This window comes from Ziziphus jujuba, chromosome 8 (genome assembly GCF_031755915.1).
Source record: "Ziziphus jujuba cultivar Dongzao chromosome 8, ASM3175591v1".
Classification (NCBI taxonomy): domain Eukaryota; kingdom Viridiplantae; phylum Streptophyta; class Magnoliopsida; order Rosales; family Rhamnaceae; genus Ziziphus; species Ziziphus jujuba.
Window position 1 is genome coordinate 26642406 of NC_083386.1, and position 23158 is coordinate 26665563.

The 23158-nt window shown below is 32.7% G+C and overlaps 3 protein-coding genes across 3 annotated transcripts; 1 reads left to right on the forward strand and 2 right to left on the reverse strand.

The window, feature by feature from the left end:
• Positions 1 to 5887: 5887 nt before the first annotated feature.
• Positions 5888 to 10188, forward strand: LOC107414660 (S-type anion channel SLAH2). The gene is given in 7 exon segments (XM_016022813.4): positions 5888 to 6201; positions 7319 to 7512; positions 7822 to 8322; positions 8433 to 9203; positions 9354 to 9385; positions 9479 to 9574; positions 9576 to 10188. Coding segments are annotated over 6 exon segments (1860 nt in total). The 5' UTR covers positions 5888 to 6201; positions 7319 to 7335; the 3' UTR covers positions 9859 to 10188.
• A 4563-nt stretch (positions 10189 to 14751) lies between these two features.
• On the reverse strand, positions 14752 to 16183 carry LOC107414665 (probable membrane-associated kinase regulator 6). The gene is made up of 2 exons (XM_016022821.4): positions 15291 to 16183; positions 14752 to 15148 (listed from the first exon to the last, which is right to left on the reverse strand). The coding sequence occupies exons 1-2, from the start codon at positions 15970 to 15972 to the stop codon at positions 15141 to 15143; spliced, it is 690 nt and encodes a 229-aa protein (XP_015878307.3). The 5' UTR covers positions 15973 to 16183; the 3' UTR covers positions 14752 to 15140.
• A 3019-nt stretch (positions 16184 to 19202) lies between these two features.
• LOC107414675 (uncharacterized) lies at positions 19203 to 22585 on the reverse strand. The gene is made up of 4 exons (XM_060820011.1): positions 22039 to 22585; positions 21778 to 21915; positions 21068 to 21133; positions 19203 to 20153 (listed from the first exon to the last, which is right to left on the reverse strand). The coding sequence occupies exons 1-4, from the start codon at positions 22207 to 22209 to the stop codon at positions 19485 to 19487; spliced, it is 1044 nt and encodes a 347-aa protein (XP_060675994.1). The 5' UTR covers positions 22210 to 22585; the 3' UTR covers positions 19203 to 19484.
• Between the last annotated feature and the right edge of the window lie 573 nt (positions 22586 to 23158).

A 23158-nucleotide genomic window follows, 5' to 3' on the forward strand; every position in this document is an offset into this window, starting at 1 on the left:
AATCTGGTGGTATTCAAAAAGTCATTGATTTTAAAAGACTTTAAAAAATGATGGATTTTAATGGATTTAAAAGGATTTTAACAGGGAAATTGTGAAGAAAATTGTCAATATGAAATCCACCTTTAAATCCAAAGATTTCATTGGATTCTTACAAAATCTTTATGGAGTCTGTAGAATTCCATAACAATCCATCAAATCCTTTAAAGTTTATAATTCATTTTAAATCCATCAAATTCTAAATTGAATACATCCCTCTAAATTAACACAACTTCAAATTGTGTTGTTTTTTTTTTTTTTTTTTTATGATATTTAAAAAATTATAACTATCATCTACTAACAATTGACTTAAACAAATGGCACTCAATTAAGTAGAACAAAAATTAAAGCAAAAACTAAAACCAACCATGTTACAAGACAACCTTATTGTTATAATTAACTTTCTTGCAGTGTTATTATTGGCATATGATCAAGGCTGACTTGATTATCTGTATCTTTAAGTGGGCCTAAGGAAGGCCCGTTGAGTATAATTTAAGCCCAGTTTCGTCTGGCCCAATAAGCCCCCTTAGTGAAATGAAAGTAAGAGCGAAGTTGCATGAATTTGCCCTAACAAAGAAAGAAATAAAATACTGGATTAATATATTCAAATTGTGTAATCATACAACTTTATTTATTTATTTATTTATTTTAAACATTGAATAGTGCACATAATGAAAAATATATAAGGGTGTAGGATTCGAATTTTAAAGTTAATTATCGTATATTACTAAATGACATGGATATTTTAGTTATTAAATTAACAATCTATAAGAACATAGTATTGCATTGTGTTTGATACATGTCCTTTTAAACAAATGAACTTTAATTTACTAAAGAAGTGAAGACATAATATGTAGTGCAACCAAAATAAAATCCAAAATTTTACATGAAACAAACTATAACACGATGTAGAAAGTAGAAACTTACCCCTTATGTATGTCTATTTGAATCATATTTACGAATAGTCCAATTGGGTTTTACTTGTTAGGAAAGTGGAAACTCTTTTGTTTTTTCAACACAAATATTTGAAAAATACTTTACGATTATAAATTAGGGATATTTGCACTAATGATCCTTAAATTATAATCCTCAACCAATTTTCGAGTATGCCCAAAATATCAGCAAAACTCTTCTTCCCATTTTAACAACTTTCAAAAAATTCCATTGAGAGAAGAAAAATAAATTAATTTGTTTAAATCATATTATCCAAATAAAAAAAATTCCATACATTGTTTAATTATTAGCATTGTTCACTTATTAACATTATTCTTTTTTTCCAATTCTTTACAAGAAGAAAACACATCATCTAAATACCCAAATCACTTTCTTTTTTTTGGTTTTTTTCCTAAACAGTAATTGAATTGGAAGATACCCCTTAAAGGAAAGAGCTGAAAACAAAGAGAAGAAGAAATGCAAATTTATGAGAGAGAGAAAGAGAGAGAGAAAGACATTGAAGAGATAGATACATGGAACGGATGCTTCAAATTCTTTGCATGTTTGTCTTTATCTGCAATTCTAGTTCAATTTTTTTTTTCTTTATAAAATAATTATGAAGAGGAGTTTCAAATCCTAATTTTAGTTTCTCTATCTAAGATAATAAAGAGGATTAGCACATGTGAATTGACATTACTGCTTTAATGTGCCTAGGCGCATGATTTTTCTGTCAATATTTTGAACGGAAAGTTTTAATTGGCGTAATGGTGCACCATTCCAATTAGTTCAAGGATATAATTGCTAAAATAAAAAAATAAAAAAAAATTAGGAATCAAAAGTGCAAATCATGGTATAATAGAGGGATTTGAATGCAAACATCCCTATAAAAATTTAATTCCTTTTAAGCCCCCACCTCCCAAGAAGTTGAATGATAAGCATGTGGTCTGCCATTCTTGAAAAAAAAATTAAAAAAATAAAAAATTCAACAGAGCACAATTAGGTACGGACATGCTGATGCATGCTGACTCTGATTGCTATCTCTGCTGACAAAATAATGGCTCAAAAAGGAGGATAAAAAGCAAGATCGACCTCATTTGCTCTTATTATTATTTTTAAAATTATTTTTTTACTTTTTATTTTTGGATAAAAAGTCGTTAGTTATTATTTATTTTTTTCTTTTTCATTGTAGTTAATATTCTTACCTTTGAACAAGTCGTTTCGTCAGTGCCATTAACTTCTTTGCTCTTATTGGACTCCTAATCATACTTTCCGTTCATTGCTCCAAATTCTCTCTTCTTTTTCAGTTTAGTGACTCAGATTAGGTCTGTCGTCAAGATCAATTAGCTTTTAACTTTTTCAATTTTCATTGTCATTATTGTTTTATTCCCAATTCCCTTACTTTAGGCTATGCATCATCAACAACTTCTTTTTTGGGACTTTGGCAGATATAGTTTTTTTTTTTTTTTTTTTTTTAAAACCAGAAAAGGTTGGTGGCAGGCAAGCAAAATGTAACCAATAGCCCTACTGAAATACGTTGTTAGAGCCTTAGAGGTGTCAAAATGGATCCCATTACTGTACGAACACAATATGCTAAGATTGAACACCCTACAAAAAACATGTAATAGACTGTACTTAGTTACAACTTTATAATGAGCTAGACACGGTAAGGTAGCACAAGTGACACAAACAATATATGAATAATATATTATATTAGCTCGCGTGGTCAGGCGCCACTACCTGCAGTTGCGCGGGTTCGGATCACGGGTGGGGAGGGCATAGGGGACAGCCAAAAAATAATAATAATAATAATAATAACAATAATAATATATTATATTAATTAATTTATATTTTTCATTATTTTGTTAATGTTTTTAATATAATACTTAATAAATTAATCTTTATTTACAATTTAAAATTTTTAATTGTTTTTACTATCACACTTTTATTTATTTAGAGTTTTTTTTGCTTAAAAGCTATGTGATTAATTAATTATATAAATTTCCCCTTTTATGTGAATATTAATTCAAGTTATTTGTTATATTTACTTATACAATATATTAATTTTAATTAATAAATAATTAAAATAATTACAATGGTAGAATAAATATAAACGTATCACCAAAATAAATAATTAAGTTACCGCAAACACCTTCAGCCAAAAAAAAAAAAAAAAAAAGGTTACCGCAAAGACAACACGACAAATAAAAGGACTGACATAAATATTGTACGAACATAAATGGGATAATGTTCAAATATACCATACCATCATGACACGACCCATTTGACAGCTCTAGTTTAATATTATTTATAAGCTTGGGCCAATACCAGACTGATTGGTAATAAAACTCATTGAAATCCCCCTTAGGCAGTTGTATTTTTAAATGTTGACCTAAAACCAAAAAAAAAAATAATAATAAATAAAAAAATAAATAGTAAAATAAATAAATAAATAAATAATGTTTTTCCATTTGAAAATTAAAAAAAAAAAAAGATGAAAAAACAAAATCAGAGAAAACTAAGGAAAGTTGTTAAAGCTGACTTGTTAATCTGTTACTTAAAGAGTGATCATCTTTGAAGCATACTGAAGTTGTCTAACAACTTTGCTTTTCTTTGGATTCTAAAATTTCTCGGATCAATAAGAAAATATTTTCTAACTCATTAACAGTGCATAATTATATGTGGGTAATCAAGTTCAAAGTTTGATGGTTTGCATGGGTTCTTCTGGATTTTATTGGTATAATGGTGGCATCAGCTGGGAATTCAAGAATGCTTTTCCAGACGAAGATTGGGATTCAAGCTATCATGAGGTAGAAACACATATACACATATTTATACTTTCAATGTTTTGCCCTTAATTAATTAATTTCATCAACTTTTTTTTGGTGTTCACCATCATGATCAATTCTATAATTTTGGACTTTGATCGTTACCATTAATGAAATCATGGTTTTCATTTTTCTTTTTTTTTTTCTCTTTGAGTTTAGTTCTGATAAAATAAATTAAAGGACAATATTTCATAAATGTTGCATTGGATATTTATTTCCCACAGAAAAATGGTTTCCATCTTTGTTGTCTCGCTTTATTCTAAGCCGTATGCACCATAACCCCATGATATGGAAATCTAAGACCATGACATGCAAATCTAAGATCTGAGGTTGCAATGCGAGGCAATTTGGAGCCATTGATTATTATTTTTTTTTTGGAAACTATTTACTTAAGATTGATTATTCCCTGTTTAATGGAACATTCCCGGAACTTTCGCACCGATCAAGCCAACAAGGGAACCCAACATGATTATCTATCAACACCCAAAAAAATAAAATACTAACAGTATAAAAAAATGATTGACTAAAAACTTTATTGTATAATAAATTAGTAAATTAATGTTACACCTAATATTTTCCAGGCCTTCTAGCTGTATGTGGGGACTACTAATTCAAGTTGTTCGACCGATCTGATTTTTTTTTTTTTTTCTTTTCCTGAATTTGTATTACATATTTGACTCATAAATTGATGTGGTTGTCATTTTTTTTGTTGTTGTCATTTTCCTCCTTTTAATTTTAATTTTTCAATAGTCTTCCATAATTGACGGTGAATGATAACCCAAAGCTTAATAATTATATAAAAATGACTTAAAAAATTAACAAACAAAAAAAATTCTTGAATTAAAAAAAATAAATTTGTTTTAAGTGATGATTATCATTTGATCTACTGAGGTAAGCCGTACCTGGTATTTAGCTTGTTTTCTATATTAATATTTCTTAAAAAAATAATTCCTGTGATCTTCATTTAGCTAGGTTTGACAAATTGATGATAAAATTTGTTTTCGTGTTGCATTTGAATGTGAATTGGTGACACCTGTTCTGTTTATATTTATTCATTCAGCTATAAATACCAAAAAATTCAACCAGTCACATTCAAATCCGGCAAACCAACCAACCATGTATTTGTTGTTTAAATGAGGACTTGTTACTTAAATTATAATTATGCATATTTTGGCTGCCCTAGTTTGAACTTTGGAAGCTTGTACTATACTTCATATTTTTTTTTTTCTGCTTGAAAATGTTCCTTCATAATAAATTTAATCTTATCTTGAGCTCCGTGCTTCATGTATAACATATGTATAAAATATTAATCTAAGTGAAACAAGCTTGACCTTAGGATTAGTATCATAATCCTAGCTATGTTTTTCTCTTTAATTTAATTCTCGTCTATTTCTTTTAAGTCCCTTTCATATATGGACAGTCATTTCCAGCCTTGCACTGTACCTACAGGACTGGAATTCTCTTCCTTTTTATCCCTATTATCTCTTTACAATAGGTTTTTATCATTTTATTTGGTCATGAACTACAATAATTTTTACTTTTTGAAAGAAGAAGGTGATTTAAATCCATAAGGTGTGAACGTGAAGTGCATAACACTGGACAAATATTGTTTGTTTAACTGTTCTGTACTTTGATCAATATTTTCTCACCACCATTTATGGAGTACTTAGTTGTGGAAAATGGGATTGTACCTTTTTCCTCATTTATTTGTTACATAACGAGAGAAAAAAAAAAAATGAAAAAATGAAAAAAGGTGGCTCCTGTAATTGTTTATAAAGTCAAACCTAATTTTTTGATCCAAAGCTAGCTAGAAATATAATATTAATAATAAAGAATTAAGGATAATGGTGACAAAACCATTTGAAGCTTGTCTACGCCTTTTGATTATCAATATAGAAAAAGCAATTAAGCTATCACTTTGTTCATGCGTTGGTTGTCTTTTCGCATGGGGGACCAAATACAACAGCCGTAATTACCAAACCACATATTTGCATCTGATGTAACGGTTTGCAAGTACGCGGCCTACTTTGGACTATAAAGTGTCTGCTGCTTCCTATAGCTGGAAAACGTGTGTTAGTTGTTCTCTTCTTTTTCTGTTCTTCAACCGTACAGATTTATTTTTTTTATGTCCTCCATCTATATATGTATACGTATATGTTATGTATATGTATATGTATATGTATATCTATATATAGTCTTCTTCCCTGAGCATATGTCCTTAGAAAAAAACTCATCCGGTCAATCCAGATTACAGATTAACAGACTAAGTGCTTTAATCTAAACTTTCATCAGCTCAGAATTGAGTACTCCTTCAACTAATACATGCCCTGTTTGTGGAGTTTCCATTAACATTTTGGATTTGTTTCAGTGTGTTCGTTCTTCCAGCATTCACTGTTCATATTCTGAGGTTAGAATCCTTTTTTCTTTTAGTGTTCTGCAGTATGTGCATTATATAGTAGAGAAGTTCTATAGTTAAGTTGGGATCGTTATACATTGATGAGTCTCTGCTTGAAATAATGTTGTTGAGATTGAGATGCTTAGTTAATGATCTGAACTTCTTAAAAATTTTTAGCCTCAGATTCACCAAAATACGAGAACTTTTTAGCTTCAGAAAAAAAGGATTATTGTACCGTAGGTGTTTCTGCAGGGCCAACCTTAATATGACAAATCCATGATCATAGTACAGTTTAGAAGCATCTGGGATCGATCTAGATTGTTTTTATTCCTTTCATTTCTTAGACTTTTTTTCTTTTTTCCTAATAGTTAGATCCTTGCATATTATACTGGGTTCCGGATTCCCTTTTCTAAGTATTTTATATCAGTGTCTGTCTGTTTACATAGATTTCATCAATCTATAGGAAATGTCCTTCGGGACTTTATGGTTTTGTGTGTGAACCAGATGAATACCATATGAGATCATTTAGTTTGACTCGCTTCATTTCCATAAGATTGTCTGGTATATATTATAGAAATATATATATATATATATATATATATATATATATATATATATATTCTGTTTCCTTGTTGGGATTGAAATTTGTGATTGTTACGTATCTTATATATATCACAAAGCAATCCTTACAAAAAATCACAGGGGTGGGTCTGTTTGTTAGATTTTTTGACATGTTGTTTCATGGCTGATTTGTTTATATCTGGGTCCAGATCAGTTAACCAACATATGAGAACCCTTTTTTTTTTTTTTTTTTTCCCCTCTCCCAGTAGCCTTATTTTGCTTACTAATCTTTAGAACTTTATTTCCATTTATGTTTCTTAAAGTTAAGATGGCTTTTCAGTTTTGACTTTTATAATTTTGCTATCAAATTATCTTAATCAATTGCTGATCATGTATTAAACTTCCTTAAATAGGCTACAGAAACTCAAACACATATTTTTCCAGTTTCTTTAATAATAAGTACATCGTATTGCCAGCAAAGGTTAATTTTCAAGTAATAAATATAAACCTCACTCGATTTTCTTTTGCAACTGATCTTATTTATCACTGTTTCTGTTATGCCTATCAGCATCAGGTGCTAAATTTATGATGGAAAACAACAAAGTTGTGGATTCTGTAATTCCAGATTCCCCTGAAGCTCCATCACTCATCAAATTTATATCATCAAATAAAGTGGATGGCTTTGATAAAATGGAAGAGACCAACTTCCAAAATAATGGGTATATACCAAGCAGATTTCGGCCTCTCAGTCCAGCAACTCAAGTAAGTTTTACCTAATAAATACGAAAAAAAAAAAAAAAAAAGAGAAAAAAGGAAGAAGAAGAGACAGTTTTAGAGTGAAAACAATCTTCTCAGTTCAGTTTTTTTCTTTAGGACTTTGAAGACTGAGTAAGCTTACTTAAAATTTGAAAAATGGTTTTTGTAAAAATTTTACCTGCATAACTGTTGGATAATATTCCCATGTTTTAAAGCATAACCCAAAGAGTTTGAAAAAATAACAAAGAGAAAAAAATATGGAAAGAGTTTCCAATTGTGAACTCATATGGTAACCTATATGCATTTTTGAAACAGGAAATTGAAACAGATATTGTGCAAAGCCAAAGTGATGAACCTGAAACAAGTCATCAAAGGAAACAGTCTGTTTCTATTAGCATGCCATCATCTCCTTTGCAAAGAAATGTAGAAAACAGCAAGAAGGTTTTCTTCAGTGGTGAAACGAAATTCAATGATGAAATGCCAGATCCTTCTTCCACAACCAAGACGGTTTTCATTGAAATGCCAAAAGCAACAAAATTTTATTCTCAGCCCATGCCAAAAGGCTCAACATTTGGGGAGGCAAAGAGCACTGGGAATATAGACTATCATCCAAGAATTAAAAAGTTGAAGGACAAGAGGTTTGATTCTTTCAAAACATGGTCTGGGAAACTCGAAAGGCAGTTCTCACAATTGCGCGGAAGGACACCGCAGGAGACTGAACCAGAGGATGTTGGTTTGCGAAATTCAGGAGTTGAAGCTTTAACTGTGGACCGTTATTTTGATGCATTGGAAGGGCCAGAACTTGAGACCCTGAGGGTAAAAATGCTTTTCTTCTCCCTACTTTATGCATATTTTAGTTTGGAGTGCCTCTAATTTAGTTCTGCTTTTGAAGAAACTAAACATCCTTGTTTCTATGTTCTTAACAGGCTTCAGAGGAAATATTGCTTCCGGATGACAGGCAATGGCCATTCCTTCTGCGCTATCCCATCTCTTCATTTGGTGTCTGTCTTGGTGTAAGCAGCCAAGCTATTATGTGGAAAACCCTCGCTACTTCTGCCTCCACAAATTTTCTCCACTTGAGCCTGAAAGTAAATCTGGTCCTATGGTGCATATCTGTTGCTCTCATTGCCATTGTTGCCTCCATCTACTTTCTCAAAATGATCCTTTATTTTGAAGCAGTTCGACGCGAGTACTACCACCCAATTCGTGTTAACTTCTTCTTTGCCCCATGGGTAGCCCTCTTGTTCTTAGCTCTTGGAGTTCCGCCTTCACTTACTAAGGACCTGCATCCATCTCTTTGGTACGTCCTAATGACCCCAATCCTCTGTCTTGAGCTTAAGATCTATGGACAGTGGATGTCTGGAGGCCAACGAAGGCTTTCGAAGGTGGCTAATCCTTCAAACCATCTCTCAATTGTTGGCAACTTTGTTGGTTCATTATTGGGTGCCACAATGGGACTTAAAGAAGGGCCTATTTTCTTCTTTGCTGTTGGTTTGGCACATTACATAGTCCTATTTGTAACTCTCTACCAGAGACTTCCAACAAATGAGACGCTACCAAAGGAGCTTCATCCAGTTTTCTTTCTGTTTGTAGCAGCACCTAGTGTTGCTTCTATGGCATGGGCAAGGATTCAAGGCTCTTTCGACTATGGAGCACGCATTGCTTATTTCATTGCCTTGTTCCTTTATTTCTCATTGGTAAGTATTTCTCTGCCTCTGAAAGAAAGTAAACTCTCATAATTAAAAGTGAATTGGATTCATTTCATATTGTTAACACTGGTTTTTCTAACTATTAGTCTTTACGCTGGTTTTTCTAACTATTAGTCTTTCTTTTTTCAACTTCTGCAGGCAGTTCGAGTAAACTTTTTCCGAGGTTTCAAGTAAGATATGCCTCAAAATATCTTTCAGTGAAAGCATTGCTTCATTCCTTCTGTTCCAATTTTCTAAAATTCAATTTTGCTTTGAATCAACAGGTTTTCGCTATCATGGTGGGCTTATACTTTTCCCATGACTGGTGCTGCCGTTGCAACAATCAAATACTCCAATGAAATCACCAATGTTGTAACCCAAGCTGTCTGTCATACTCTCCCTCACTGCCACACTCGTAGTTACAGCCCTTCTTGTAACGACTATCTTGCGTGCTTTCGTGCTACAAGACCTCTTCCCAAATGACATTGCAATTGCCATTAGTGACAGAAAGCCAAAATCACACAGGAAGTGGCCGTTCCATATAAGAAATGGAAGCTCTGACCATTCCAAAGACATTGAGAACTTCTTAAAGTTTTCAAGCTCAGACCCCACTGATTTAGAAGCTTCTCTGAAACCACCAAGTTCTGAGACCACATCATCATAATTTTCTGAGGCTCCTCATCTGAATGTTCCTGCTAGAACAGGATCATGCTTCAAAACTCTTATGAGATCGATAACAATGTTCTATGTATCATCATCACTCAGGACATGGGAGGAACATATTAAGAAAAAGTTTTGCTAGTTCCGGTGAACATGTTCTAATAGAGTGAATATGAAACTACACACTTTTCATGTACGAGTAGGGAAATAGTTATGTACAAACAAATATGCTCTTCAAAATATGAGTGTTGATCATGTTAATGTATGTAATGTAATATTATGAAGCAAAAATTTCAGTAGTCGCTGAGAAATGATAATCTTCGTTTTTGCTTTATTTCCTTGGTTAATTTATGTCTTTTGTAAGACAGGAATTGACTAACTTGTTTAGAATTAGTATTCTGGATGAAATTTGCATTTTGTTGACCAAACACATCGGTCATGTAATAATGCCAGCAGCATCAAATGGAAAAAAAAGTATCAGAAGTTAGTCAAATGAAACTTCAAATGCCTTTTCCATTTTTCTTTTTTTTCTTTTTTTGTTTTCATTTTAAACCTAGTCAAATGAAACTTCTAATGCTTCTTTTCAATTTAAACCAAGCAAAGCATGTTTTTTTGGCTGTCCATTCCTTTCCAGTACCGGTTAAACCATGCATGTTAGAGTGGCTAAATGAGTAAATTGGAACAGTGTATTCAATTTTCACTTTGGTTTAGGAGGTAATATTGTACAGATGATTAGAATCCCAACGCCATTATCAACTATTTCAGTGCCAATTGCATCCGAAGGTTGTGCCTAGGAACATGACCTCACAAGGCAGCTTAATTTGATTTGGTATGTTCATGGCAGGGTATGAACCTACAACAACTAAAAGATAGCTTATGTTAATTTCTTTAACCTAAGTCACCATTGGTCTGCTGCATTAATATTGTAGTTTGTTGAATATGAACGGTTTTTGCTTCTAAAAGCAGTCAAACTTAGATGAATTGACCGAGAGAAATGTGAAGAAAGCAGAGTTAAAAAGCAGTCTATGGTTGTTATACATCTTTTCAATGTTGAAGTATAAACTGGGTTATGTCTCTTTCAGACAACGACCTAAAATATATGAAGAGTATTTAGATGACTTCCATATGGTGTGGTTCACCATTAAATTCGGGGAATTGCCATGCCAATTCATAGAAAGGAACTAATGATTTGTAGCTATTAAAAGACTATACCAAACTCTCCAAAGGTATGAATTAATGATACGTAGGAACCTACTACTTTCAACTAATGTAATGCATCTAAATTTGAGATTTTTTGTACGTGAGTGGACCTACTTGATATTTCTTAGACCACAACAAGTGGGAATTGTAATAGGCAGATAATCATTGAATATGATCAGGCAAAGACATGTTCCTATCTTAGAGAAATTTTTTGTAAAATCTAACAGATAATGAATTCCTTCAAATTTTCTTCAGAATGCAGAAAGCCTTATCTCTGGTCGAGCAAATAATGCCAAAAGAAATACAGTGGGGTCAAGGATTGAAAAATATAGATAGAGAAGCTTGATTCCCCTATCAATGGCTGCTAGGGAATCTGATTGTGGTTTGTTCACAAAGAGGGAAGCATTTTAATTTACAATCAGAAAAGAGTTTCCAATCCATCAACTCGATGACATTTCTTGATTAATATCAACCGTGAAGGGCTGGCTGGCTATCCATGTCAAAACAGCATTCTGTCTACACGCTTCCCTTCTTCCTGAAAACAATGAAAAGCCAGTTAAGTGTACTGATATAGACCCTGCCCTAGTGCAATGAATACTGTGTTTGTTCAACACAGGGGTGTGAATAACAAAACAAAGTTTTATGCAATATTCATTGTACTAAGAAACTTGTAGCATTGATATTAAGCCGAATGCTTCCGACACACGGGAAGGATGAAGGTTTCTGTTCCCCTGGTCGTGTTTTGTTTCAAATGTGTCCACAAAGTACTTTGAAAAACGCCTTGAAACTGGTCTCTCAGTTTTAAAATTTTTTGGTTCGAAATTGCCAGGTAGATACATATTCTTTTGCTCTTAACCTTTTACACGGTAGTAAGTAGAAGTTTATAGGCTTGCATATATTCCTAGATTTTGGAGTGGATTTGGCATTTTTATCCCAGATTCAAAACATTATTGAGTAGGACCCCCATTAACAAGACAATGTCACCATGAAAAACAACTCATTTTGTCTTAAACATTCACAAAATAGAGGACTTTTCTGATGGCCATCTATGTTCTTTTCTGCACTTAAAAAAATCTTTTTAGCTATGAATATTTTTTGAGGACATTATCTAAATGGGAATTTACAATATATATCCTCAACTTGCAACTTCTTAGAAACATGTTGATGACAAGTGCAGTTAATGACATGGTTAGTGTCCTGTTTGTAGCTACAGTGACTGGAGGACCAATAGCAGCGACAAGTAGCATATAAGAGTTTTTGGTCCCCTACAAACTAGGCTAATTAGTATAGCTACAAGAGGAAAACATAAAAAAAAAAAAAAAAAAAAAAAAAACCAATAAAGTTGCTCAAATGGTTGTGCTTCATTGGCAGCGAAAGCAAGAAAATCGAGAGAGGAAGACAAAAAGAAGTAGAAACGGAAATGCAGAAGGCAATATTAACAAACTTTGGCATTTCTTCCTAGCACATTTTGTCAATGTCTCCTTATCCTGCTTGTGTTTGACATGTGACAAACTTATCACTCTTAGCCATTTCCTTCTTTACCATCCCCAGTGGCTAACATTACGCCAGCTAAACTTCAAAGTATATGTAACATGGGAATGACTTTGATACATTTAATGGAGCTTCAGAGTTTTTTTTTTGAGAGAAATGGGCATTGTTTAAAGTTCAAAGACCCATCACCCATTTGGACCCCATTGCTTAGGGGACCATAACAACCTCTTTTATTATTTATTTATTTATTATTATTATTATTATGATTATTATTATTATTAATTTGGGTGGAAATGTCTATGCCTACATTTATGTTGTACTATTAGCACAAAGTTTTATGGTACTAAATTGGTGCAGAGATATGGGCAAAGAGAGTGCCCATGTGAATGATTATGTTATGGAAATTAGAGTGGAGTTTGTTGTGAATGGTGGTTTGAAAGGGGGTCAGGTCAACCATTCCACTCAATACCTAGTGAGAAAATGGAGCTAAAAGAACAGGGGAAAAAAGAAAAGTAAAAGAAAAGGAAAATTACAGTTGGTAATAATGATAGAAAAGAAAGAGGGGAAAAGTAGAGAACAAGACAAATTCCTTAAGAAACCTAATAAACAAAATTATTCACCAATTAAAGAGAAAGAAAAGAATATTTTAATGTTTGCTTTATCTAGCTTTTATTCCATTAATTCGAAGATAAAATTATGAAATTACATACTTTTATGCCATTTTGGCTATGTTTCCTTTCTTTCTATGCAAGGTAGCAAGAGGAAAAAAATTGCTCATTCTGGTCTTTTATTCTCTATGTTGCTCTTGTATTTTCATTAAATAGTTATATTTTATCGATTAGAATTTTATATGGGGCCAAAAAAACATGTTATACATACGTCTCTTGAGAGCTCTATGGAATCAAGAGCTTTCCCAAAGCACATGGTTTCCTGTAACCTTTATTATTCTTTGCCTCTATTTACACGTTTCTTTATAATTTTATGCACCACGACATAAATGGAGGAACACAACGTCAAGATAAAAAGAAAAAAAAATAAAAAATTCCAATTCCAAACTTGAGGTTGATTTCAATTTGCCCACCCCCTCCCCCCACCAAAAAAAAAAAAAAAAAAAAATTGACTTAATGAAGGTAGATTTTATTTGCTTTTTGGCCGGTTGAACCATGATGGACAAACGAGTTGATCTAACTAATTCACGATGAGAATGGATTATTAGATTAATTAATTTCATAATACATGTTAAATTCATGCTTTTACTAAAAATATATGTCTAAACACATATGCATGGTGCATGCATTAGTTCCCTTCCCTTTTTCTTTTGATAATAATTATGTTTTGGCAATTGAAATTCTTTTCTTTCTTTCTTTATTTTTATTGGTTTTTAATCTAAAATATTGGTGGGAATCAGAACCGATCTTGATATAAAATCAAGATAATGGACATGCAAGAGCAAGAGGACCAGTTGTCTTGGCCAACCAATTTTTATTTTATTTTATTTTTTTGTATTATTGATATTGATAAACTTCTCCTATGTTAAATTGTAGCGCATGCTAAGTTAATATTCTGCTTCTAGAATTAATTTTAAAAGAATTGTCAACCTTAACACTTGGAAAGAGAAATGGAAAGGGTGTTCGCATTAACGAATTACTAATCCTTTTGAGAGCAATCTAATAGTAAAGCCATTGAATTCGAATCTTAATATCCTAATGATAATGATAATAATAATGAATTACTTAAAAATATGGAGATCATAATTCTTGTAGCTTCTCCATAGAAATGATGGGATTTATGTGGGACAAATTGCAGAATGGTTGCTGAAATAAACTACAACTGGTAGACCATCTTCCTTCATCATCATCTCCAGGCATCAAATTACAATAATTGATTCAGTATCCTTTTGATAATTTCCAAGGCTTATAAACCAAGACAAACTTTAATACTTTTTGATCATACAACCTTTTTACTTCCACAGTTTTTTCTTTTTCTTTAAATTCAAAATTCACTTTACAAAGGGACTTAAATCCAAGCTATCCACAAGAAATAAATAGAAACAGGAACATTTATATGAAGAAATCAAGAAGATTTTGTCAATTATATATTATATTCAGCATACTGAGAAAAAAAAAATTATTTATTTATTTCTCAATATGTTCCTTGGATTTAGCTCGGTAGGAGAACAAAATGATCCTGATTTCACTGATTAAAATTTACAGGAGTGAGTGAGGGAAAGGAGATTCTCTTCAGTAGGTAGCAGTTTCCTTCCCATAAAGAAAAAGACAATGACAAAAATTTCAGTATGTTCTCCCTTTTTTTTCCTCTTTTTTTTTTTTTTTTCCCCTTCTGTTTTCTCAGTGAGGTCAGAATTTCCATGGCTAACGATCCACATAGCTTTCTAAGACAAACTTTACATTATCATCCAAGAAAAAAAATATAGAGAATAGTGACAAATAACAAGTGGGGTGTTGATCTTCTTGTCACCTCTCATTTCCTTTCTCTCCTCTCTCCCCCCTCCCTCTCTTCAATTGTTCCTTTCTTTGCTTTCCACTTCCTCATTTCAAATCTTCTCTGATCTGTAAAGCATCCCCATTCTCAGTTTTATTGTCCTGAAAAAAAAAATTTGACAAAAAGTTCCAAATAAATTGTTAGCACCCCATAAAAATATATATCTTTTTCTTCTCAAGTAACAAATAATTTAATCTGGTTGATGACCACCAAGTATAATTAACAAAAATATCATACACATACCTATAGATCTTTTGCAATGAAGAACTGCCTCATAAATTGAGCTATCAGAATCACAAGATTTTCTCCAATCATCTGCAGAATAAGCTACACTTATTCTAGGAGATGTGGTTTCTGAAGAATAAACTCTGCTATTCTTCACAGCTTGATGATGATGAATTCTTTTATCTGCTTTATTAGAACTTGCTCTTTGACCTCGAATTCTTCGATACAATGGCCTAAGGAAATTGAAGTACTTTTGAATTATCCTCCTTGATAATAATCTCCTACCCCTTCTCATGGAATTAGTGCAATCAGAATGATTAGCACCTGAAACAGAATGTTTTGGTGAATGCAAAGAGATTGGCAAGTTTTGGTTTGAATTTGAAGAAGACTCAAAAGCCTCATTAATCTTCAATGGTTCAACAAAGAGAGGCATAAGGTAACCATTAGAGATAAGCTCATCTGCATGGACAAGAGTTAGAGGAGACTGTGACACAGGGAAATCAAACTTGAAATCCTGAGAACTCCTGAAGAATCTCTTCGAAGGAGGCATTCTCGGGTCCATCTCGATGAAGCTCGAAGCCTCATCGGACGCGTCTAGTGAGGTTCTGAGAGAGTTTTCTAGGCTTTCTAGTGATGGTTTGAGGTTTACTAACCAACTGTATGAGAAGCTCTCAATGGAAAGAGGCTGAGATGTTTCCATGGCCAAACACTTTGTTGCTATGTCAAGTATATATTGAGAGAAATAAAATGTTGAATATATACACAACAAAGAGAAAAGGGATACAAGAGGTGGGTAATTGGTAGCAAAAGGACCTTCTTGTGGAACATATTTATATATATCTCTAATGTGTGTGTGTATATATATATATATATATATACCTTAATATCCTCTCTCTCCAACAATTGTGTATGTGGTTGTCTGGCAAGAGACACTGAAATTTTTGATAATTGAAAAAGGGGAAAAGAAGAAAAAGAAACATAACTAGGAGTCCCCACAAACATCCACAATGTACTGTAGCATCACAAGTTTACCCCCACTTCATCTTTTTAATCATTTTTCTTCTTGAAAGTTCACAAAAACAAGCGGGTTTCTCTTTTACTAGTTACATATTTTATTTACAATTAAAAGAATAAGAAATTCAATAATTCTTTTTTTTTTTTACAAATTATTTATTTCATATTCGAATTCAAATTATTATCTAAGAAAACAACCGTCATTAAAGGGACAATTCGATAAGCAACTAAAATCAGATTCATACATATTTTTATTTTTAATTCTGAAACCACTTTTAATAATATTTAATTAAGTGGGAGCAGATAGAATTTTATTTTATAACCTTTAACAAGATTTAGTTAAGTGAAACAGATAGAATTTTATTTTATTTTTTAAAATATATATATTTTTTTAATGAATGTTCCAAAGATAGAAAGTAAATATAGGTAAAATGAAAGATTTTTGTGGCAGGTTCATGCATGTTCCATTATTTATCTAAACCACTTCCGGAATTAGAATAAATGACGCTGATTTAGTCTTAAAATTTTAAAATACTTTTTCTTTTTTCTTTATGGACTTATATTTTATACCTTGTAAGACAACAGGGTTGATTTTGCTTAGCTTGCTCTGTTTTGTCACTATCTTTTAACATAGAATTTTGTATTTTATCAAAATTCTTGGGTTTTGGGGTGGGTTCTAATTAGACCAGTTTAGAAAAATGATGATTTCACCATTTCTGATGCTTACATCCTAACTACTTCTGCACAAGGCTCAACCAAATTATAAAAATGTTTGCACTTGGCATGAAGAAGAAAAAAAAAAAAAAAAAAAAGGGGAATTTTGCAAACAGGTCAGATGTACTCTGATTAGAATATGTTACATGCAATTTTATATTGTATTGGGCTTTTTAAAATATTCTTGGCCTACTCAGAATAGTAATACGAAACCAGCATTGTCAACAACAAAATAATAGAGTTTCTTTGGCAGAATTTGAGAATTATATAATAAAAATGCATGAATTTGATACACACACACACACACTACGCTAAACCGCTGCCAACACATCAATGGGGAGTGAAATCCTGCAGAAAAATTGGGAAATGCCACATTTATTTATTTATTTATTTATTTTTATTTTGGATATTGTAGGTAGGAGAATTTGAAATTGGAATTATTGTCATTAATGGGATGAAAAATACTAAATAAATTTTGGGTTCGTTGGAGATTTAAAACCAAGAAGTAGGTGCTTGAGGATATTATTCAAAAGCCAAAAGAATAATTTCTACTTTGGAGGAACATTTACAAATTTCCCTATAACATTGGGTTCTTCTGTTCTTGGCAAATTGCCTTCCAGCATTTCAGCGAAGTTGGTAGTTTTTCCTTTGTCTCTAATAATTACCGAATTCTAACTCCCACGCACAGTCCTAAGTATTAACATGCTTTTATATTATTAGCAAAACTTATCCAAAACAGAAAACCAAAACTTCAAATTGCCTATCCCAAAAATAAAAACATAAAAAAATGAAAAAAGAAGAAACTTTGTTACTATTAAGATAAAAAATGTCGACAAGTTATAAAGAAAAGAGAAAAAAAAAATTAAAAAAAAAAAGTGCAAACATCATAATTACCAAAACATTTGACAAGATTTATGAAATGTTCCTCAAAATCATTACAACAAGAGAACAAAATATATATTAAAAAAGGACAATGAACATAATAAATTCCACAGCAAAAGTATACGTAGCTACATTTTTGTCCTCGAATCAGATAAACAAATATATATCCGAAATCCAAAAGTAAAAGAAATTTTTTCCATTGGCAAGGAAATTTCAAGGATTTTCATCCATTATAAGTGTGAGTGGTGGTGATTTTGAAATGTTCACAAACTTATAGGGGGGCAAAAAAAAAAGGAGTAATATCCCTTTCATTGAGAAATTGAACTAAATTGGCATTTAATTTACAGACCAACTTAGAAAAACAAAAATAGCAGACAAGGGTCCCCAAGGATGTCGGAGAAAGAAATAGACATGAACAGAGGCTTTTGTGACAAAAGCCAGAAAAGAAGAGTGACTTGAAACCAATTGGTCCCCCCATTATGTTCCCTTTAAAAAACCCAATAAGCAATTGCTAAAAGAATCCAAATTTTCATAAATGCAGTTTAAATTCTATAAGGAATGTTCTTTATCAATATCAATCATAAACTTTAATCATAATATTATTAAAGGAATTTAATGTGCATCACAAAAAATATAAAAAGTCCTACCACTCTTGCTAACCCATATCACCGATGATTTCCATGCATGATGAAGAGAGGAACACAGGCAGCTAATTTTGGTGGTGCTGATAAGGTGATCTTTGGATTTTGTATGAAACACCGTCTGGCTTCTTACGTCACTAATATATGCTCCTCAAATAGTAATTAATAACCAATAATTATCAAACTGTTCCCAAAAATTGATATTTTTTTGGGTGAAATTATTAGCTTTGATGAAGGAAAGCAAATACTTCAAAGTATAATTAACTAGTTAGCTAATTATCAATTTAAGTTCTTTAAGCTCCATCTCACCCTTTCATTGTTGAACAAACTCTAAAATGATATCACATTTATATATATATGTATATATATAATAAAAAGGCGAAGTTTGGATGGCTTTTTTTGGGCACGCCCAGTAACACTCAAAATTTTTTTTTTTTTTTCTCTCTCCTAACACAGAATACTGAATTAATATAGCCAAAAATGGTGCGGTAGATAATCCATCTATTCCTAAACCATGTGGATCAAAGGCCTTTTAGCACATGATACCGGAACGCACTTAACGAACAGAGATGACTAATAATAAACCAAGGCACATGCTATATTAACAAGCTGCTAATTTTTTTCAATACTACTTACGCAATTAATGGCTTTTCTTCTACCGCCCATACATATTTGTCTCTAAAAGCATCAACCCGAAATCATGATATAATTAAATTAGTCTGATAAATATTCTTAATTTTTACAATTTCTGAAATTTGAATATTGAAGTACAGATTACAAATTTCAACCCTTCATTCCTCTCCCCGCCCCACACCCCACACCACACACCCCCCCCCCCCCCCCCCCCCCCCCCCGGGGGGAAAATAACAGCAGTCAAGGGACAAAACCAGATTTCCAGTAAATCCCCTCACAATAATTTGATTACTAATTATTGATTTAAAGAAGAGAATAGATTGGTCTATCATTTCATGAGATCTAAAAATACAAAAGCATTCCACAAGCTATGCAACAGCACTGATGGTAAAAGGTTCCTTGACCGCGTAAAGACAGAGCCCATAACCATCCCAAGGAATATAAGCGTAAGCACCCTCTGCATGTTGAAATGTGCCAGAGCAAAAGCTATGGAACTTACTATTACAGAGCACCATACGGGCATGTACTTGGTCAAGGAAGGTAGAAGGAAGCCGCGAAAAACAATCTCTTCCCAAATTGGAGCACAAACTGAAACCACCACCGCATAGAGGGCCATTGCTATTGGGTCCCGTGCGACAATTGATTGCTCAACACTTGAGACTGCAACAGGAGCAGAGGGGAGATGAGGCAACAAAATTAGGTTGACTTGTGAGAGCTGGTTGACAAGTGGAAACATGAGGCAGCCCAAACCAACATCAAAATGCCACTTCCCTTTAAGGCTAAACTCGAACCAATCTGATGGAAAAGGGCGAAATCTTGCAAGACAGAGATGGAGGATTCCTATCCCAGCAAGACCTTCAGCCACATCGGTCAACAGACTGTACAAAGCTTGTCCTCTGAATGTCAGGGTTTCCTTTCTAAACCCTACCGTGTGGGCTAAGAACGGAATTATCCATGACCCCACTAACCAAAATGAGGTAATCCAAAGAAGCATGACCTGCAACACCAAAACTTCTTTATTCTACAATCTTGCTGTTTCCTTCTACTCATTATTATTAAAAAATGTAATTAATAAGACAAAATCATACTCAAAAGACATTTCATTATATTTTCATGTCATATGGGATGGCCAAATTAGGGAAGATACCAAGTAAAACCACTTCTGACTATTATAAACTAGTTATGGGTACAACCCCACACAACAAACACCGTCACTACCCACTCTTTTTCAGTAAACCAACACCACACCAGTCCCTCACACAGTAGAATCATTAGATCCATTGCATTTTCCCCAGCCTCCAATTACCACCATCCCCCTCCAATATTTGCCCTGGAAACAAGTTTATCCTCAATTCTTCACTTCTAAAAGTAGCAAAAACCTAATTTTTACTCTTTGTTGTTGAATTTCAAATTTGTACCGAAAGAGCTTTGGTTTTTTTTTTTTTTTTTTTTGTTTTTTTTTTTTTTTTGGTGCTTAAATGTACCGAAAGGGTTATTGTTGAAAAATGTTTAATAATTTGTAAGCTGTTCAACATTATTTCCAACATCGAAACAGTTTATCAGGATTTCTTTGACACTGAAGTTGGACCTAGCTGGATCCCTAAAGCCTAATAATAATACTCGGTGGAAAATACTGTAAAATGAAACCTTCACGTGCCACCTAAACTAAGATTGTGCCATCTGATATTGAACCTCACCTGAATAAGCACATACAACATAGTCCCTACCAAAACACAGATTACTTGTAAATCAGTTTATGAGTTGTTAAGTGGAACATAATCTTATGAGGCCAGATTTATTGTATTAAATCACCTGTTTAGAGTTTCAGCCTACTGAGCATGGACAATATAGTCTCATTTCATGAAGCAATATAGCATATTTTATGTAGAGATTGGGAAATTTTGAATTTACCCGCACAATGGTCTTTACTGTCCATGGCACAGTCCATGGTTCCACACCGAAAAGTGCATCAGCAACCTGTAAGACAAATAAAGAAATATCAGTGATTTGAGACCATCCAAAATATAATTAGCTCTGCAACAGTAGTCTCAATAGACAAACAACCCGTAAGCTGAAGCCACCAACAAAACTAGTCTTCTAAAAAATTAACAACTAAAACCAAGTAGAGACCCAATTATACCTTTCACAATACCCTATTTAAATTGCCTTACATAACACAAAATAAAAACAAAATTTGCTTTATTCACTACAGAAATGACTGTAAGTCAGAATATTGTCCCCGTAAGCATGCATTCGAGAAGTTTAGAGCTACCATCAAGAAATGTCTACATCTGGAATGTACATATTAACATTACGACCTTAGATTTTTCATTCCAGATGCTTTAAACTTTATTTAGCCAAGTTACCTCTATTGAATATATATATATATATATATATATTTAAATTTAGGAGGTTGTTAGAAACTTAACCAGCTACCCACGAGCTCATTATGAAAATTACCATTTTCAGTGTAAGCAAAATCTAACTTTCAAAAAATTTTCTGATCACAAAGACACTATATATATATATACACACACACACACACAATAAGAAGCCAAAATTAGAAATTGATAATCCACACGTACAAAGCCAACGCAAAATTTAAAGAAAAGTAAGATTACCCTCTTAACACCCGAAACCCAATTTTCACTTGTATCATTTAGCTTTTCGGTTTCGGACTTCGCAGCCTCTTCTGAGAACTCGAACCCATGGATCTCTGAAGCAGACTCCCGGTGAGTGAAGCACCAAAATCTAAATCTCTATACAAAAATAATAGCAATAACAAAACAATAAAAAAATAAAAAAATCCAACTGAGATTACTATCTCCATTCATATACGCATTACATCTACAGAATGAGTATGTAAAAATATCAAAATTTACATTTTTTGAATTGCTACCGAAAGAGATGGCAGGTGATCTACATTTGAGTGAGAAATTGAATGACGGAGGCTTCAGAAAAACCCTAACTGTAGAATGGGAAAATTTTTTTGGGGAAAAATAGTAGGGAACAGAGCGGCAAGAATTGATTCTTGTTGTTGTTGTTGTGGACATTGAAGTAGCACCGGATTGTACGAAACCCGGAGGATATTTAGGGTTTGGTTACGCATCAGAGACGTATTAGAAACCTTAAAAGCTCTCTATTTCTTTTTGCTTTCGATTCTGTTGGCATCAAATTGGAGAAAGAAGATGGAAGAAGACGACGAGGACAAGTGGGATTGAAACTTCAACGAACACGGTCAGACAGCCAATGGCTGCGACGTCGTCTAATTGGATCCGAAAAAATAGAAATATCCAAGCGGGAGAGAGTGAGCTGAAAACAAAAAAAAACAAAAACAAAACAAAACCAAAACGACAGCGTTTCTTCCGGCCAAACTGGCCACACGAGTCTTCTGGTGGTGTTGGCGCCAAGTTGCCGTCTGATGAAAACTCAAAAACGCGCTAAGAAAGCAAAACTATAATAAATGATTATCGCCGTCTCTAATAATTTAAAAAAAATACTAATAATTACAGCGTATTTGACTTTGCCTTTTGTATCCTGGTATGAAAACAACATTTACAGCAAAGAAAAAAAAAAAAAAAGTATTAATATGAATTTGGTTTTATTGTTTTACTTGTGTTTCAGCAAAAATGAAAGAAAGTATATATATATATATATATATATATATTTTTTTTTTTGGGTGAAAGAAATTATTATTGTTGTGTTTCATCACCTTTCTTATTATATTTGTTTTATTTTTAATTTAGCATAAGATAATGGTCCATTGGTAGGTAGACATTTTTTCAAACTAAATAATGCAGATATTTTAGAAGTACAATCAAGCAAAAGCATAAATGTCAAGCTCAAATAAAATGTTGGGTTAACTAATAATATCAGGTCCCTCACGTTCATAATTCAGACGCCTATAATTCAATAGGTGATTTACATTATTGGTCCTAACATGACATGAGTCACATGACCACAGATCCTTATCAAAATTTGGATAAATCCTCATCAACCAAA

Bases quoted from the DNA above. Each gene is read 5' to 3' on its own strand.
- LOC107414675 (XM_060820011.1), bottom strand. From the start codon at position 22,209: ATGTCCACAACAACAACAACAAGAATCAATTCTTGCCGCTCTGTTCCC. The intron at 21,916-22,038 runs GTAAATTTTGAT...ATTTTTGTATAG, and splicing joins TCGGTAGCAATTCAAAAAAT to AGATTTAGATTTTGGTGCTT. The intron at 20,154-21,067 runs GTAAATTCAAAA...TTGGTGTTGCAG, and splicing joins CAGTAAAGACCATTGTGCGG to GTCATGCTTCTTTGGATTAC.
- LOC107414665 (XM_016022821.4), bottom strand. From the start codon at position 15,972: ATGGAAACATCTCAGCCTCTTTCCATTGAGAGCTTCTCATACAGTTGG.